General features: G+C 33.9%; 1 protein-coding gene across 8 annotated transcripts in view; it reads right to left on the bottom strand.

Annotated features, from left to right (window-relative positions):
- Positions 1 to 4730: 4730 nt before the first annotated feature.
- Positions 4731 to 20848, bottom strand: part of ATP11B (ATPase phospholipid transporting 11B (putative)) — a 127226-nt gene continuing 111108 nt past the window's right edge. For 4 of the 8 annotated variants that reach the window (XM_058730608.1, XM_058730606.1, XM_058730607.1 and 1 more), the window contains 2 exons: positions 10594 to 10727; positions 4731 to 5763 (listed from right to left, as the gene is read on the bottom strand). In XM_058730608.1, coding sequence (XP_058586591.1) covers positions 10625 to 10727 — 103 coding nt within the window. In that variant the 3' untranslated portion in view covers positions 4731 to 5763; positions 10594 to 10624. The other 4 variants (XM_058730610.1, XM_058730612.1, XM_058730611.1 and 1 more) reach the window with 3 other exon arrangements.

The following is a 20848-nucleotide window of genomic DNA, read 5'->3' as shown; positions in this document are numbered from 1 at the left end:
CTAAAACTTAACTACTAACAGCCTAACTGTTGGATAGGATAGCCTTACTGATAACATAAAGTTGATTAACACATATTTTATATGTTATATATTATATGTTGTATTCTTACAATGTTAAGAAAATCATAAGAGAAAATACATTTATAGTACTGTGAAACATCCATATATAAGCTGACTCCTGTATTTCAAACCCATGTTTTTCAAGGTTCGACTTTATACAAGCAAGCTACAGACTGGGGGGGGAAATGTTAGTAATACATTCACCTGGCGAAGGACTTACATTCTTCTATAAAGGATTCCAACCATTCTGTAATGAGACAGTCTAATGAAAAAATGGCTACTTGAACAGACATTTCATGAAAAAAAATCCCAAAACAAAAAACTGCCAATAAGCATATGAGGAGTTAAACATCATTAGTCATCATGCAAATTAAAATGAGATATAATAGAACTGGAACTCTCATAATTGCATACAAGTGCTCATGAAATGGCATATACAATAATTTTGGGAAACTTTTTAGCAGTTTCATATGAAATTAAACATAAACCTACCTGTGATCCGGCAATTACAGCTATTGCATAAGAGAAATGAAAACATGTTCACAAAGAATGCTCATAGTAGCTTTATTTATAATCACACCAAACTGTAAGTAACTCAAAGGTCCATAAACAAGAGAAAGGATAAATTGTGGGATGTTTGTGAAATGGAACACTACTGAGTAGCTAACAGAAAGAAACTGTGGATATATGCAACAACATTGATGAATCTCAGTCTTTTGAGGAACAAAGCCAGATGCAAAAGTGAACATGTAAAATTTCATTTATATAAAACTTAAGAACAAGTAAAATTCATCTATGGCAATAGAAAATAGAAAAATGGTTACAAGGGCAGAAAGGGAGGAATAAATTCATTGGAAAGTGGCATGAGGGAACTTTCTAAGATGGTGGAAATGTTCTTTATCTGGGTTAGGGTAAGGATTACACATGTATAGATTTGTCAAAGGTGACAGCATGTTAACTCTAAAATCTATGCACTTCACTGTCCACAAATTTTACTTGAAGACAAATCATTTTCCCTTAAAATTTAGAGTAAAAAATCGGACTCATCAGAGGGCCATCCACCACTTCTGAAAAGAGCTGTTCAACAGAGACATGTTTACTTATCTCCATTTAGAATAGCTTTGTCCTTTGAGTCAGCTCTTCAGAAGAAAACTTGAATTGTTTCTGGATTCACTAATTTTTTTGGTGAAATGCTGCTCATTTATTTTTTTTATCCAAAATTTCTAGTTCAGTAAGAACATTACTCATCATATTGTACCACAGAAGTTACAGTCTGAAGTTACCCTAAAGATAGTCCAAACCCTCAACTACTTTTTAAATAAAAACAGATGCATGCCTAGATAACTTGACTTGTCCTGGGTCGTATTCTCATTTCATTTCAGAAATAAAAATACACAGATCATACATTGTCACCCTCTGCATATGCTAACACTTGGGCAAATACAACAGCATACCTTTTTAATAAATGTAGATTAAACCTTTACATGTGCTTTAACTGGCAACTGAGAAAGCATAAGGAATAATTATTGTCATTAGGTTAGATTATGTATATATATATATATATATATATATATATATACACACACACACACACATACATATATAATATATATACATATATATAATATACATACATACATACATATACAATATACATACACATATATTATATACATACATATATATAGTATACATACACATATATATGTATATATATATATACACATTACATCAGCTATATATTTTTAAAAAACACATATTTCATTTCCAAATTCATATTGGCTGGCTTTTCATGAGTGGTGCAATTTCTAGTTCGAAGTGTGTTGGTCTTTACGGCTGGTACATTTCTATCACACCACTTTTCAGGAGCTGTAGTGATGATCTATAAAATCTGGGTAAACCAAAAACTTCCGGATTTTTGAAAACTGGAGTCAGTGAAAGGCATAAAAGCATTACTGTACTATAATGGAGGGTAAATGTAATAAAATTTCATTGAAAAAATTTTTGGCTGGTTGTAATAAGCAGAGAGAGGCTTAAAATGCACAAATAATGGAAAAACTTTTAATTATGTAGGAAAATTTTATTCAATAAATATAATTTCATGAACTTTAAAAAATTACTGAGAGCTTATACAATAAGTAACCACATTTCCTAGCAATGCAGAGAAATTTTAAAGGTATTAGACAGCCACAGTGTCTGAGGTCCTCAATTTTAAACTAAAGTGCGGCTACAGTATTTCCAGCTACTAATTCCCCATAAAAATCTAACAATCGCCATTACTACAAACGTATCATTAGTTGTGATCTATTTTTTTGTAGGAAAATCATTCAAGTGTTCTCACATAAACAGCACTTTAATAATGTTCTATTTTTATGAAAATAGATGACTCATTTCAAGGTAGAAATAAAAATGTCTCTGAAGGGGGACCAAAATTAATGAAACATGTTTTACACAACTCTTTGGTGTGTTTGTTTTACTAATACCTGCTTATATCATCCCCCAAAATGATCTTTACAGGAAAATACAAACATGGATGATTTTCCCATTTCCCCTGCTCCTGATAACTTTTTAGAGTAGCATATTTAAATTTTTTTTGGTATTAACTGTACATTTTTTTAGGGGCCTTGACTCCTGCCTATCAAATAGGAATCTTAAGTTTTTCTGAGAAGCCCAATTTCACAATCTTACAGCAGAAACAATCTGGTTAGAGCAAAGCAATTTCCTAATATGGCGATTTGCCTAAGTTTAATCTCCTATTCAGGACAGTGCCAGAGTTTCGATTACGTGTGGGAAGCCTTTGGGTATCATGGAGACTGAGACCCAAGGAGGAGGGTAGTTAAGAGAAATTCAGACTGTAAATTCTCCCCTTCTTTCTTCTCAACTCCACGGCAAGCTTGGTAGCTGTAGTTCTCCTGGCCCATACTCTATTCCTACCATGAACCTAGCGCTTGCTAAAGCTGAAGCAGGGTGCTGAGTCACCTTTTAGAGCAGCTGGTGGGCAATTCTGAAAACTGTCTTGGTGCCTGCTACCATCTTCAGGGATATGGCCTTCAGACTAGGTAGGCAAAGGTAAGAAAGTGAGGCAAACAGATCTGAGATCATCAAGTAGCAAACACACGCACAGAATCTTATTCTGGTTTTGGCAGGCTTAAGAGGAAGTTAATTGCCAACATCGTACTTTCCAAACAATTTTAAAGAAATATGCAAAGGGGAATTTTTTGAGATTACCAGCTATGTACTGTTTTAAAATATGAGTAATAGCACTAGAAAACTATTTAAAGCTTGTAGGCAACACTGTTATTTCTTAAATAAATGAAGAAAACTTTTCTTACAATTGCAAGATAATTTTCTTTTAAACAGAGGTTTTGAACAGAGTAGGATGAACGTATCAGTGGATAGCATTTATGTTTCTTTGATGTACAGTTCTTAAATAACTTCAAATGGGGAATGCAGACAGTTACTTCAACCACACCGTAAGCACCACATAGGCTAGCTGACCTCCAGCATTGCTGCAGTTGGTCAGACTGCTTGATGGCTTTGTAGTCCTCGAGTGTCGGCAGTTTAGTGTCGGCAGTTTGGCTGACGGCAAACAGACACTGTAAACTGTAAGGTAGATGCGATGCAGGACTATTAAATGTCATTTTGTTATATAAATATTTTATAAGGCATTCTAAGAAAAAGCAAATTCTGTGTTATCTTCCACTAAACTACCCTGAGTATTTCTGCAATATTTCCTCTTCTGGAACATGAATTGGAAAGTGTATATACTGTACACTGTATTATCCCTTTAATGTATTTTTGGAATAACGGTATATTACTAAACTCGGTTTTGGAATATCTGACTTAAAGAATGGCTACTTATGAAAATTAATATTTAAGCTGAAATTCATAACCTAGTATCTTGCACTACTGAAACAAACATTATATTAGCAAGAAAATAAAAGCTCAAAAAAAATAGTTCACCAGCAAACATGGTAAAGTCTTAATTCTTGACTCTACCATTCTTTCCCTACCAGCCCAATTCCAGAAATCTGATATTCATGAAATGGGCAAGTGGTGGAAGGTTGCAGAAAAAATCTACAAAAAGGAATTATTATACTCTCAAAAGAAAATTTTGGAAAACCTTATTTAGCCATTTCCATACAATTTTAAATGTGTATGTACACATCATGTGCTCACAGCTGGGTAAGTTCTTTAACCAATAATCATTTCCAAATTTTAAAATGACATTACTTTTTATCAAAACAAATGACAACACTGATCATATGATAAACTTGGTGGAAATTAAGTACTGAAGTACAGTGAGTTAATTCAGCAGTATGTACCTGATTAACCATTCTTAGTATTTTAATTTATCGCTGCCATTACATCCTAAGATTTAGCATTTTAAACTTTGTTTTACTTACATTCTGTAGCCATGCCTGAAAATTTACCTTGTAATGGGGCACTGGACAGATTTCACTTTACATGGTAGTCTACCGTAACTTAGATAACGTATACTATCCTACAAATAACAGGATTCTTATCTGAAATCCTTTATTCTATAATCTAGCTTACTGAAAGTCAAGAGCAATTCTAAATTAGCCATAGAAAGAGGCTCTTATCTTTTTGTTGATTTAATTACCCTAATATTTTTATTTATATAATTAAAAATAGTTGCAATATTTAAATACTGTCCAAACTTGTTTTTTATTGATATAGTTGAACTTTACAACAGTGTCAGAAAATACTATAAACAGAGCCTTCTTCAGAGAGGGGAAAAAAAGCAAATTTAAATATATTAACCAGATTAAAGCATGCAAAAGATCCAATGATAAACACATTAAATAATATGCTAATGGTATGTAATTTACCCACTACAGGTTTTTCGTATTCTGTCACAAAAATATAGTAAACATCAATTTGAAATTTGGTGAATGGACTTGATTCCTGATTTATATATATAATATACCCTTTGCATGTATGTGGTTAATTTTACTGGTTGTGTTACAGTATTTAGAGAAGTTTGGTACTGGTATATAGTTACTACCCATAATGCAGTAAATAATGGTGGGAAATGCATTCCCCTAATTTGCTCTGTGAACTTAGAAAGCACTAATGAATTAACAACATGGGTCACTGAGCGACCAAAATTCCGTTCTATTCACATTAACTTTTCGCATGAAAAGCTTCAAATATAACTCTAATAAAAAAATAGAGTTTTCAAGGCAAACTTTTCAGCATAATTTACAGAAGCAGATCTGAATAGAAGACTCAATAACCAAGCTAATACTAAAAAATACAATTGACTAGGAATTACCTCCCTTTTCTACCTTGATATTAAAATATAGTGGCCTTAGCAAGAGGCTGAAATGCCATTAGGAGTCCCATAAGCACGAGGAACAAACCAAAGAGATGGAAAATGTCTGTTTCACAAATTGTGACATGTTCAGATTTAAGTTAGGGGAGCTGAAAGGGGTTTGTGTTAATGCTTTTTGTTTGCCATTATAACTCTGAATGAGTATGAAATATTTGAAATTTCAGAAAGTAATTCTGCAGAACTAGTGTGGCCATTATCACGGTGATCACACTGAATTTTAGGAAAGGAGTTGAAATGGTTCCCACAAAGTACTACTGCCCCTTTAACAAGTAGAGGAGTCCATTGTGGAGAGAGTCAAGATGCTCCTGTCGTTGGTATAGAAAGGATCCGATGCACTCCATGATCTAAAGTAACAATAAGAGAAAAGTTTGGCTCACCAGGACCTATGTTTTAAGTGAGAAAAAAAATTTACTCTAAAATGCAATTTGAATATTAAAATAATCACTTATTGATTTGTTTTTAAATGCTAAAGAGAAATTATTCATACTAGCACCGAATCAGTCTATTTATATTGTACAAAAACTTGGAAAAAATAATGCTCTAGTCATTATATAAAATATTAGCCAAAATTCAGACATTCATTAGCCTTAAAACAATTCCTACAGGTAGTAAAGCATGAGATGCTCTTAAAATCTTCACAATTCAGTAAGAAATAAGTATGTTACTAAGAGTTATGCACATTCAGTTTTACTAAAAAGCAACTAGGTTATATTTTGACATTACAGAAGCAAACAAACATCCCACTTACCAAAAGCTTTGGAATGAAATAGTAATATGTTCATATTACATAATTTCTTTTCAGCTATAAATTCTATTCTAAAGATTTTAGTGTAATTAGCTTGAACGCAGTAAATGGTTTATTCAATAGATATCAAAGACAGCTGTAACTCAGTAGGTTTTTCACTTAACTGAGAATAAACCTGTAGTGGTCTGGAAAAGTTAACTACTGTCTGAATGATAAAACCTAAAAGCAATTAATTACCTAATACTTTATTTGCAGCTCTATTAATTTAAGCTAAAATAACTCTAGACCCAAACTAGCCTTCTAGGCTTAAAATAGCCTAACCTATATTTCAAGTTCAGTATCAGGATTACCAAGCCAAAGGTGGCTCTTCTTAGAAGACTAAAAGCACTAAACAATAAATCAATACATTTTATGTAACTTTTTTCAGGGTTCCCACTTTCCTTAAAAAAAAAAAAATGTTAGAGGAAGGGACCAACATTTAAAGTGGCTCCTAAACTCACTCTTATCAAATATCCACTGTTTCCTAGAAATTCTGTTATTTAAATCAATTAAGCAAGTACAGTCATAATGAAGTTTGGAACCTAGAAATTTTACAAAGTTGCCAAAGAGGAACACAAATAAGCAACAAAACCATACTGGTAATTTACAGGTTCTCTAATTTTATTAGTTTCCAGAAAACCTTAAACACCTTAGTTTAAGGAAGGGCTTGTTCACCACCCTCTGTCTAGTACCTAAACTGCACCTGGCACATAGTAGACACTCAGTATTTGTAAAATAAATGAATGAAATGAGATTATTAACATTTCTTAGAGTAAGTATTTATCCAAGAAAAGGCACACTTAGACACACAAGACAAAACATAACTGCCAACACCCTAACTATCAGGAGTCAAGATTCCATTCCCAAATTGCCAGTACTTTATATCAGGCTTTCCTCTTTCCCAACCATTGCTTACATAGAAGAATTTTATTAGGTAAGGCTTCCTTTGTTTGATCTTTTCAAAGCACACATGTGCATTCAGATGTTAAATATCCTATTTGACAGAACATTAAATACTGGAGCTACATATTAACTCCTTTCTATTCAGAAAATAGTTTAAAAAAATTATTTTTAAAAATGTTTTCATTTATTTTTGAGACAGAGAGAGACAGAGCATGAGCAGGGGAGGGGCAGAGAGAAAGGGAGACAGAATCCAAAGCAGGCTCCAGGCTATCAGCACAGAGCCCAACGCGGGGCTAAAACTCACGGACTGTGAGATCATGACCTGAGCCAAAGTTGGACGCTCAACTGACTGAGCCACCCAGGCGCCCCGAAAATAGTTTTGATTAGGATAAAGTAACTTGGTAAAATGCATACAGAAAATCATTTATTGCTGAAGTACAGCCCTTTAGTGTACAAGATGGTATATCCTTTGTAGAGCACCATGATGCTACATTTGAAACCAAGCTTGCAATATGACATGTTCCTTTGAAAACATTAACTAATAAGATGTAAGAAATTCTGTGCCTGGATGGTAGAAGTTTAATCAGCTGAATAACATGTCATATGAAAGCACTAGTTGTATTTCTTAAGTGATGCTCATTACCTTTTATGTTTAATAGGTTAATGGAACAAATATCCAAGGGATTCTACAATTTGTAACAGAAGTATCAGCCTTGCTTTACCTTTTAAGTTAGACATGAAATAGAAATGTAGAATAGAGGCTATTCCAAAATCAAAACAGAAATGTCGAACATATTTCACTAACACAATTATGTAAAACAAAAACAAAACTCTACATATCAAAATGACTTTCAAAGTTTAAATCTAATGTTAATGGATCTAAGGCAATTTTCATATAGTCCTTTGAAAAGCACCAAGTGGTTTTCTCACACTGTATCGATTTTTATCCACTAGAAAATACAAACAGATTTCAAAAGACTTTTTAGATTATTTGTTTGACGAAAAAAGGGGGATAATGACAGTACTAACCAATAACATAACCTGAGATGTTAGACAAAAGTATTTTGGAAGTATTTGGAAAAGTATTTATAGTCTGTCAAATAAGATAATACTGTTAAACATTTTATTAGGAAAGTAAAAAAAAGTCTTACAAAAGAAAATATTATGATACAATTTTAAGTGAAAAAAGTACAGATGATAACAGTCACCTTCATGTGCCGAAATAAGTCCCATAATTCCAAGGGCAGGTTCAAAGGGATAATGCAGTATAAAAATGGCTACGTAAAGAAAAATGGGGGCATATTACCTGAATTATTGGTATACAAAAAAAGGCAGTACATAGAGCAAAAAAATATTTTTGGCTTATTTAAAATTAATTATAGTTTTAAAATATTTATTTATTTCTGACAGATTGCACAAACGGAGGAGGGGCAGAGAGAGAGAGAGGGAAACACAGAATCTGAAGCAGGCTCCAGGCTCTGAGCCATCAGCACAGAGTCTGATGCGGGGCTCCCAACAAACTGTGAGATCATGACCTGAGCCAAAATCAGACACTTAACTGACTGAGCCATCCAGGCACCCCTGATTTTAGTTTTTCAATAGTTACTGAAGATGTATACTGTCATTAAAGAGAACTTCCTGCTGAAATAGAAATTTAAAAAATTATGTGGAAGTTCTATAGTTGTCTCTTAGTCTAACTCCCACCTTAGTTCTGTATAGTAAAGCTGTCTTAATAAGTAAAATAATATTGTAAAGTGGGTCTTTCAGGAACTTCTTTTGGAAAACTTGGTGGCTTGGGTACATAACAGAGCTTCTTTCTTGTAATGCACTTTACAATACAATTGTGGAAGTCATAATACAGAAGTGCCAGTAAATTTAACTCTTCGTAGTAATTCTTTTATGTGGAATAAAATTACTACAAAATGATACCACAGAATTGTGGAAATATTTTTGATCACATGGTATAATCAATAAATGGAGACTGAAACCACAGACATTATATTAACATAAGAATGCTATTTATAAATGCAACTGTACCATAAAGACATGGCCATAACTAAAGGCAAAATGGGAACTAATAAGTCCACCAGTAAATGTTACCTGAATTTTATGATATATGAATGGTATTTATTCATTTTTAAAACACAAAGCTAAGCAAATATGAAAAATTATTTTATTAGATTATAGGGCCTCCTCCATCCTTCATTCCCTGCTCCTGCAGTACTTTCCAACCTTTTCCATGCCATGGCACATGTAGAAAGTGATTATTCGTGTGGTACACGCTGGACAATGGAAATCACCGTCTGTCTACCCCTGCCCATCTGTAACTCCTCATGCGTACAAGTGCATTACTACTCTCATTTTAGGACTATGATATAATTCACATTAAGAACACCTAAGTGTGAAAAAAGTTACTTCTACTTTTTAATATCACCTAAATAGTGTGTCTCTCGGGAAAATTTATGAAGAAAATTTATGAATCCATTTCACTTTTAAATAAATTTAAGTGGCATTTACCAAAAAAATGGCATTTTTTGTTATGATCCACAAAAGCGAGCACTGATAAATCTAATTGAAGAAACAGATTTGGGAGGGGACAGAAATGCTAAGATTCTTCTACACCATAAAGTGTCTGCTCTAACTTATCAACTTAAAAAAATTTTCTTTAACATTTATTTATTTATTTTGAGAGAGAGAAAGCATGTGAGAGAGCGAGCATGAGTGGGAGAGGGGCAGAGAGAGTGAGAGAGAATGAGAGAATTCTAAGCAGGCTCTGTGCTGAAGGCTCAATTGCATAAACTGTGAGATCATGACCGGAGCCAAAACTAAGAGTCAGATGCTTAACCAACTGAGCCACCCCGGCATCCCTAACTTATCTAAACTTTTAGTTAGACCATGAATACCAAGCAAAAAAAAAAAAAAAGCAAAAACAAATCACAACTCATCTAAAAAACCTCATCACAGAAATAGAATGGTATAGAAGAGCAGTAATACAGCCTTTGTGTTTATAAACACCTCAGTCTCAAATGACTGACCAGAAAATATACATGAAGAGTAAGAGAAGCAAAATCCTTCGATTTCACTATTATATGTAGACTATTCTGTAAATACAAAAAGCAAACAAAAAACAAATACAGGAAATAAAACAGTAATATAAGGTATAATCAAAAAAAGAAAGTTCTAAAAACCAAATAAGAGTACCATACCTATTCAGCACATTTTAAAAAGATTGTAAAGCAAAATGTTTCGTTCATTAGATGAAGTCTCTTCAAAGGTGGTTTCTCTTCCTTTGTTAGCGAAAGAGCCCCCTACCCCAAGGCCACAAAGTGAAATCTACCATCAAAGAATGCTAAAAAATAGCACACTTCCCCGCTTCAGTTGGTAAAACCAGCGGCTGATTTATTAGGTATCTAGAGATGCAGGTTCATCCTGTTCCAGTTTATAGGATACTCATCTGCAGCAAAGGCTACTTAAAGAAATTTCACACCTGCTGACATGGGTCGGACTACATCTTCCTACTACTCGTTCCAGCATTCTTCCAACAGATGCGCACGCTGTTTCTCCTTCTGAGAAACAGCACATGGAGTCCAAGCACTTGATACTTGAATTTGCTTTAATAAGCTGGAGGAGTTGAAGCAGAAAAAAATTAAGTTATTTACAGATTTGGATTTCCAAAAAGCATTAAAAAATTACAACAAGCACTTTAAAACCAAACGTAATGTATATACATATGTTTTCTATAACATGGAAATGGATGAAGGGCTCTAAGAGTAATATGCAAAAATGCTTAAAAGGCACTGTGATCTAAATTAGAAGTCAAACAAAATAATTATATAAAAATAAGTGGCTGGATATTATTTAAATATGCAAAGATTTTGGATTTTATATCTTATTTATTTTAGTCAAAATGATCTACATCACTCATTCAAATTGAATGAATTCGAATTCTTCTTTGAGTTTTTGTTTATGTGAAATGCTCCTGTAATTTCAATTACAAATGTCTAGCAATTGAGAAAAGTGGAGTGTGAACCATTTTGAAGACTGGGAAATAACAACCAGGCAGGACCTAACCCCAATCTTCAACAACAACAATAGTAGAAAATACGTAGTGTTTACTATGTGCCAAATTCTAAGCACTCTATATATATGCACTCCATAATTATCCTTGAAAAAAGCATCATTTACCTTAAATTTGCTAAGCAACTAATAAGAGCCAATCATGCCCCTAATCAGCTTATCTTGCTTTAAAAAAATTAATGGTAGATGTACCAAAATCTCTTAAATAAGTGACTTACTACTATTAGGACTTTTATTAATTTCTGAAGGTATGCAAGATTTATACTGATTCAGGCATAAATAACCCAGCAAAATAACTTAAAGCCATTACTACTACTAATTTTAATCCTGTTAAAATGAGGGGAAAAAATGGTATGACCACATAGCCCAATGAATCCCAACCCTGGTTTTGACACAGACAAGGACACTCCTAAATTTCTCAGGGGTTATTATTTTAAACAAACTTATTTTCATTCACTTTCCTTTACATATATAACATACTGTACAACAAATCTTTGGAAACTATAGAGGAGGGAGAACAATGAAAATACATTTATTAGAGTGTTGCAATTCACAAAGGTTGGGAATCACCAAGTGTTGAGGGTAGGCATGGCAACAGGGGACAGACAGGGGACAGACGCTCACGATGGACAGAAGACAAATATGATGGAACATAAATAACCTGGCACTCTGACCATAAGCAGTGGGTGAGGTCTGCAAACTCGATGCTCAGAGTAATCCTGCCAGATAGCAGGCATTGTGAGACAACACAGTTCCTGTTTGGCAATTACCTGATTGCACCAATGTCCTAGGATCTGCTAAGCACTGAGAAGTAGCCAAGTTTTACTTGTTCTTTCATCACAATACCCTTGGTTTAGGACTGTTTATGGTATTGTTTCTTAACCTGTGTTTTGAGAGACGTTTTACAGATGTTTCATGAAAAAAAAGTTCCATGGCTTATTAATTAAGTTTGGGAAACAGTTCAGTGATGGTCTAAATAGACTTATTGAGCAAAGCGTTGTCAATAAGTCAGGATGTGTGGCCAATCTCCAGGGGGAGAGCCAGACATAGTGCGAATTCTCAAACTTGTTTTTTTTAAGTAAAACCTTTCCCTCACACCTGCCGCCCCTGGGAATCAATCAACACTAGGAAGAATATTAATATTCAGAGGAACAGTTTAGGAAATGTTGGTTTAAGTAATAAGATTTCATCAGTCTCTCAGTTTCCTCCTTGGGCTCTGTTTTCCTCCATCTCAAAATCACCCTCTACAGGAAACAGGATTCTAAAGCCCCCACATGCTCAAAAAATTACAACACAACAAGGAGGCCTTAAGGCCCTTTGTAACCTGACCTCAGGCTACCTTTCCTGCTCAACTTGCCAATGCTCCTGTACAGTCTTCACACAGCCAACCAATGCAGTGTTCCTTGCCTCTGGGCATATGTCAGGGCTGGTCACCAAAGAGTCAGAATGCTGACTCCTACACCCAGTTCAGTTTAAATATTATCATCTCCATGAAACCTCCCTCACCTCTCCAGCTATCAGTAGTCTCTTTCTGGAGTCTATTCCACTGTTTGCTTGTGTAATTTAAATAGTATAAGCACTTAAATTAAACTTTTACTTATTGAACAAGGCACTGTACTGGTTCTTATAGGAGACAGCAATCCAGTGAGTTAATAAGTTAATAAGGGAAAAAGGTGGGAGATAAGTCAGGAAAAAATAATAATGGCAGTTACATTAATGGAATACTGTGCATGTGCCAATCACTATTAAGATGCTTCTCATGGATTATTCTCATTTAAAACTTATAAGAAACTTTAGGGATAAGCACCATATTCAGAAACATTTTACAGATGAGGAAACAGAGAAGCTAAGAATTTGTTCAAGACCACCCTGCTGAGGCTTGAGTCTTGGTTTCTTTAATTCCACAGCCCACGACTCTTTATCATGCTCTTATGCTGCCTTCTTATAATTATGGTATGAGGCAAACTACAAATACTAAAAAAGAGGAGGAAAGCTGTCGTTGCTGGTATTGGTGGGAGGGCATGAAAGATTTGATGGAAAAGATAGCATCTGGAACACATTTTGAAAACTGGGCGTGATTTCAGTAGCTGTTAGGTGAAGAGAATGAGTAACTATGTGTGGGTAGAAAAGTATGATGTGTATTCAGCACATGTTTAGTCTCAGTGTAAGAAAGTAGCTGTTATGCCTGCTTCCTTGCAAAGAGACCAGTGCCACTCAAAGTGTGATCCATGGATCAGTGTTGATTGGGGAAAACATTTTTTACTGGCCTATGAGGAGGTAAGTGTTTCAGATCTGTAAGAATAAGAGGTTAAAAAATTTTATGGCAATTTGACAGAATACTTTTATAACTGCTGAATCTAATAATAATTTTTAAATCAAGGCTTATTTTATTTATCTTTTAAATTGCATTTCCTAGTACAGTTGACCTTGAACGACATGGGTTGGAACTGCATGGTCCACTTACACATAAATTTTTTTTCAATAAGTACATGTACACTACTGCGAATGTTATTTTCTCTTCCTTGTGATTTTTTTTCTCTAGCTTACTTTACTGTGAAAACATTATTGTGATACATAATATCTACAACATACAATATATGTTAATTGGCACTTCATGTTGTTGATAAGGCTTCCAGTCAACAGTTTGCTATTAGTTAGGTTTTTGAGGAGTCAAAAGTTACATGTGGAATTTTTACTGCATGAGGGGTCAGTAAGCCTCTAACCCTCACATTATTCAATGGTCAACTGTAACTAATTTTTATTGCATTTTACGAAAGTATTGGTCCGTGATAGATTGGAAATTAAAAACAACAAAGCAAGAAAACAAACCGGTCTTTCACATTTGGCTAGGGAACACCAAACTAGACTAGAAACTAGAGAGAAATGAGGAGTCTGCCTGGTATTTCTTAATATAACAACTTGTGTTTTGCTTATATAGCTGATATTCAACTGACAAGGATTCACTGAAGAGGACATCCATAATGTCAGCAGCATTTGAGTGCCCCATATGTGTAGAACACTGCTTAAGCCCGGATCTAACTTTAGGTAATAATCTTATTTTGTACTCATAACCTTTCACTTTAAAATCTAAGAAAAAGTATTAATACATGGACAACCCCAGAGAGAGTAAACATCTTGAAATATCAAAAATGTTATAAAGAAATGACTTCTTCAGATCACCTTTTGAACTAAGCTAAAATATATGTATTTTATATACATTACATATATAATATATATTATAATATGTATAATATATACAAACCCCGGCTGCTTTAAAAATGCTGAATGCTGGTTAGTTGTGTAAAGCTGCTATCGATATAAAAAACTACACTGTTCTCTAGCAAACTCCCAAGCTCTACCACTTTCCCATATATATATATATATATCTTTGATCTCATATTCAGGATCTGGGAGCCCAGCCAGAGTACATGCAGCCACAGCTGCCAGTATAACTAACGGGGGGTAGGAAAAGGATGGAGCATTTAAATCTCATTTCATTCAAAGTAAGGAGAGGCAATTATTTCTTTTTTCGGACGGTTTATAAATACAAGAAAAGAAAAAAAAGCAAAGTAATGGGAATGAGACTCTACCTGGTGGCATTTTATTTTACCAGAAATTTTGATTTATTGGTAAGACACTCTCTATTGCACTTGCTTCCCAGGAATGGCCACATACCTTAGAGCTAGAAGTGCTGCCCAGCAAAAAACTATGGGCATTCAATATGACTATGTATGATTAAGAAAAATTTTCATCTTTACAGAACTTGCCTTTTGAGATAAATTCTGACTCACTGCTCTTATTCCATTATTTTCATGTCAGTGATAGTAAACATTTAAAAGTTTCTCTTAGTGCTTCTGTTTCTATATATCTTCTTTCTTGACTCTTCTAAATGTTAGAAAATTGTCATACATCTCTAAATTAGTCATTTCTATGATATCTTACCTATCAAGTCAAATAGTTTTTTAAAGTTTAAATAAGAATTAGTAAACCATTAACCATATATGTTCTGTTGCCTTTAAAACAGTTTTATAATAAATATATAATCAAAGTGAGAATCTTGTAAAGTCTTAAAGGAGATACTTGGAAACTAATTATGAAAAGAAAAAAGGTTGTGTTCAAGGAAATGTTTTTCTTTTTAATGTGAAATCAAAAATCATCCAATATTACTAATTTCCAAATTTGGTTAAGAATAATAAAACCCCTAACACAAATAATGGCTTCATCTCATTATTCAGAATTGCAAGAGCTGTTTGGTGATGGCACTTGGAAGACTGCTGTCTCTTACTCAAGGCCTATTTCTCCATAACATGCCTCAAGCTCCCGTTCACTCCTCTATGCTCCCTTCCCTCTTTTCCTTTTCCTCAAGTAAAACAAACAGCTTTGGGTCGTTATAAATTTAAATACCTCCATACTGTCCTTTAGGTATCTCCAGAAAGGAGATTTACATCTGTATGTATTGCCTAAATTTAACTATTAAAATAAGCATACGGTAAGAATTACATCTATCAGGTATGGTTATTTTAATAATTTGGTTTATTCTAGTTTCAAAAAGACTGAGTCCCCTTTATTTTAATGAGGTGGCTGCAACATAAATAACAGTATCTGACTAGGAATTTTAAATTTAAGTGAAGAAGAGTATCTGTATCTGTAAAAAATGGAAAAATCACCAATTTTCATGGAGAGGGTAAATCAGAATAGCACTAATTAATGAACTAAGCCATGGTACAGCTGATGTTAAGGATTCAGTTTTCTAAGTATCAATCATCCAGAGAATGTCAGAGGATAACTGTTTGGTAGAAATAATGTCAACGCTAATATTTTTCTTCATTTCAACCTCCAGATGAAAAAGTTGCTCAAATAAGTCAGCACAGATTTGAAAATAACATTAATTTTGTAAAGTGTTGTACTTATCAGGTATGCAGCCAGGTCCTGTTACTCACGGCAGCCTTAGTATTATTTGTTTTTTAAAATGTTCAATTCTGTTTCCTCACAGAAATTTTACTCACTCAGAATAGTGTAGCTTTTAGTGGCAAACAACTGAATACAGGCCATTAAGGTTTCTGTTCCTTTGTAGTTCACTTCTTTGTTAATTAAATGAGACAGTGCTAGAAGCATCTTTGTCACAGAAGAGGAAAGTGACTTGTTGGCTGAAACTATTTAAAATGTTTTTTTGTTTGGGGTGGTGGCAGGTTTCAGGCAGGGGCTTAAGCATCCAGGTGCACAATGAGAAAGGTCAATAGTCCTAACATCCTGTTGACATCCTTACAGCACAGCTGGAAAGAGAGCATCCAGAACAGGCCAGGAATCCAGTGACAGAGAAATGACAAAACAATGGAAGCCAAGGAGGCAGGTGACAGTGGAAGGGAGGGAGATGATTAGAAAGCCCTAGCCCATGACAACATTTAGGGCTCAGTATCATCCTCTGCCTGATCTGACAAAGCTGACCAAATTTTGATTAGAGGAAAACAACTGCTATTTCAAGGCAGAAAAAACATTAGAGGGATATTATATAATGCTTATTTTTTTGAAGTGATTTTTATCTCAAAATACATGCCAAAGGCAGAAAACTATATAAGAAAAATATTCAAGGTATATTTCACTCAACAATGAAAGTGATATGCAAAAAAAAAAAAAAAAAAATTGCAGATCAGGGTAATACCCCCAGCAATTTTACTAAAATCATATTCACAGTTTCAGTGTTCTTCTATCATCTTGTTTACAGGAAGAAAGACCAACTATCACAGGATGATGAGAAAACTCACTTATCACCCCTTTGTAAAAGTAATCATAACAAGGCCCTGTTATTAGGAGCATTCTAAGAACTCAACTCTCAACTGTATCATACATTTTAACGGACATATGAAAGCAAAGCAGACTAGATCCATGTCTCATGAAATACCCACTTGAACCTTTGGGGAACTTTTATCACAAAGGACAAGAATAATTTTATAGTTTTAGTCTAATCAGGTCCCACGTGGATTATCTGTTTTGTAGATTATCTAGGACATAATATAAATCCAGGCCAGCTCCTCCTCTTTACCCAGAGACCTTGTCAGCTGAGTTTTCCTTGTGGCTCAATCAGGGCATATTTTAAAAGTTAAGAATTTTTCTATATTTATCAAAGCAGAATACCAGATAAATATATACCAAAAATAATTATATAGAGCATCCCAAAACAAAAGTTGAGAATTGTTTTGAATTTTTCAATTAATAGTAATAATAACAATGAAATAATTAATCAACATTTTTCATTTAGAGCAGTTCACTAAAGTAATCTAACTTTAAAAATATGTCTCCCAGAATAATTCAGATTTTTGAAATTACGTACTTGTTCTATGGTCTGATTCCATGGTACAGTTAAGATTTATAATTTTCAAGTAGCTTTGTTTTAAAGTTTCACCATTTATGAGGTTTTATCCCAAATGAGACAATAGTACCTTCTTGACCAATAATTAAAATATATAAAAGGCAAATAACCCAAGTAAAAATATAATTATTAGTAGTGAGAATTTTTATCCTCCATAATTACTACCAATCAAAATATTCTGCATATCCTAACTAGGTCTAGAAGTGGTTGTCAGGATTTACTCCTCAAGAGGTGAATGAATCAAGTCCTCATCAATTCATACTTTTTTAGGACAAAGATATAACCAGGAAAGTTTATGAAAAGAAGTGAGAATCTGAGGACTATCGGTCAACAGAAAATTATTCAGTACCTCTAAGCACTCACTCATCTGATCATTTAACTCCAGACCTAGACAAGTAATCTGGTGTCTAACTATATTAAGATGCATAAAATGGTGCACAACTACCACTTCAAATGGGAAAACTGATTTCAGAAATAACAGAAATAGCATGACATACTTCCAAAAGAAGTAAAAAGGAATAGTTTATTGAATAGGTTGTGAGAATACCTTACTAGGTTAGAATCTGAGGTGAAGTAGGATTTAACACTGTAACTCCAAAGAGAGACTAGTAAAATATTCAGAGATGGACATAAAAAAATGTAAAGATCACAAAAAAGGAAGACAAGTCAACAAAAACAGTAAACACATGAGGAACAATGAAGGATTAGTGAAATAAAAACTAGGAGTCAGGCCAGTTCTCCCACAGCATGCCCCAAGCATGAGAACTTAGCGGATATGTCCCCAGGCAGGTCCAGCGCAGTACTACCTAGTGCACGCAAGAACTGTCCTGCTGGCTGCAAGCCTCAGCTAGCAGGTGCCTACTGTCCTCCCCTCTGTGCTTGCTTTCAGCAAATTCATATGCTGAGCTGACTGAACCCTTATCTTCTTCCATCTGGAAGGACAGAAAAGCAACAAGTCTCATATTACAGAACAATACTCTCACTGTATAATAGGTTTAGAATCAAAACAGCAAGTTGGGGTCTGCAATCTGCGAGGCACAAATGAATGTTCATACAACACCACATTCATTTATCGTCACAAAAGAGAGCTAATGGCAGCTTCTTTAGGGGAATACAACAAAGCACACAAAATTAAGCCATGATTTTCCAGTGCACAAAATTAATTTAAAACCAGATTTCCTTCACTGAAATTCAACTCCTTCTATTAAATTCCTTGTCACCAAGATTTAGGGTTCTTATTGCAAAGGTACGTATGCCCACTTTCACAACCCTTATGCTCCCTTCTTAAAAGACTTTTCTACTCCAAGTGAATGTCAGCAGAGTAGAAGGCTCATTCACATGGCCTTCAAATGTCAGACATGTGGGTAAGGGGCAGGGGGCTTGATTTAATTTTTTAACAAAATTAATTTAATCTTTAATTTGAAATATATTTTTTTAGTGAGTGCTAATTAATTTACACAAATTTTTATTCTTTGCTGTTTCTATATTCTTCTCAGGAGTATGTGCCTATAGCCATGCTAATTTTAATCTTTTTTAAATTACAAGAAGATGTCCTCAATGAATAAAAAACAAAATTTTCCTTATTTCTATGTGTTTTCTCAGTCTTAGGACTGACCAATAATTATTTCTGTGGAAAAAAAAATGCTATGGTGAGTGTCTTACATATATAAAAAATGAAGCAGAAGTCCTTGGTTTCAAGAGTACAATAAGCTTATGTAAAGACAGCTTATTATTATTATAGCTTTGGCTATAATATAAGGGATGGGAAAATACTCAAAATGAGTTTTCTTTCATTAAAAAAAGTGAAGAGTTTCGTATTAATGGTTCTTAAGAAGTACTAACTTGATTAAAGATTTGAAGGCTCTTAAAGATATTTTATATCTGCACAACTTTTCTGTCACAACAGTAAACAATTAAGCTACCATGGATCACACCCAGAAAAACTATTTAATGCAGTTCAAGAACAAGATGTATTCAAAATTCACAGGATGCAGCAGCAGATAGATGTATATGAACACTTGTTCTTCATGCAGCTAGGAGCAAATGCCCACATAGTGGTCATTCACTGCTCATTTAAACACCTGGTATTTCTGCCTGGCCTTTGGTTGAGCATAGTATTTCTTTTTGTTTTCTGATGCTGACAATAAGTAAATAGACCACAGTACATAAAATGATCATCTGACAGGTAAAGGACCTGGAGACTCAGAGATGAACTAATTAGGTTAGGACACATAAGCCACAGTGCCAAGGGCATCACTAACATCTAGGGCTGCTGTCTTCCCAACAGGGCTCTTCCTTTTGCTACACCATCTGACTGGAGAGTGGCTTGCAGCAAAGGCTACCTGATCATATACCTGCTCTCACTGTGTTCTTTTCATAGATGAATGTTAAGCTGACTACCCTAGCACATTGTTACAGAACCTGGGATCTCTCTAATTTACGATATCCTTACCCAATTGTTTTTAAGTCTATTATTGCTCAAAAACAAACAAACAAAAAAAAACCATGGCTTTATTTAAGCCAACATGATATGTGAAAATACGATTTCATAAAAATGGCAAGATTATTTACAAAACAAAACTTATCTTTACTTAACAAAAGAGTTTGTCAGAGTGTTCTTTTAAGTAACAAGCTCTCCTACTGCCTTAGAGTTAAATAATTAGATGTTCAAAAATGTGATAAATACCCACTGTTTTCAGAAAGGCACATATGGATAACACGTGTTATACATATTTGACTCAACCAAAGGTGAAGGCAAACCTTCAAGTTTGTTTTGATTTTAGTTCTTGTTTTAAACATAAAATTTAGGTGACTACCACTTAAACACCCATTTTTATATTCATGTACAATTATTACACCTTTGTAATTCAAAGTAGAATATATCAAAAATCTGGAAGATAATAAAATCAAAAAGTTTGATAAAACTTTAGAACAGCTCAAAATTATGAATTCAGAGTTATAAAAGCCATTACTTAAGCATTGCTTTGTCAAAGCCATTTGCTTGATCAAATGAACATAGATTAGAAACTTTGAAAATAAAAAACAATTAAAAAAACATATTAAGAATACACAAGATACTGACGGCGAGAAACTGAAAAGTGCCAAAAGTAAAAAAAAATTTTTTTTTTTTTTAGTTATTAGTTATATGACTTTCTCTCTTCAAATCAGACTGGAGTTAAAGTCAATAAATAGTTCTGGTGACTTAATTATCAAAAGTTTCAGGATTTAAAACTTTCATTCTCTTCTATAAAAAGACATCTATATTATTATTTTTGTGGTAACGGACAGAATGGATCTG

The sequence above is a fragment of the Neofelis nebulosa genome, chromosome 5, assembly GCF_028018385.1.
Source record: "Neofelis nebulosa isolate mNeoNeb1 chromosome 5, mNeoNeb1.pri, whole genome shotgun sequence".
NCBI classification, from domain to species: Eukaryota; Metazoa; Chordata; class Mammalia; order Carnivora; family Felidae; genus Neofelis; species Neofelis nebulosa.
This window is presented reverse-complemented; position numbering and strand designations above follow the sequence as displayed.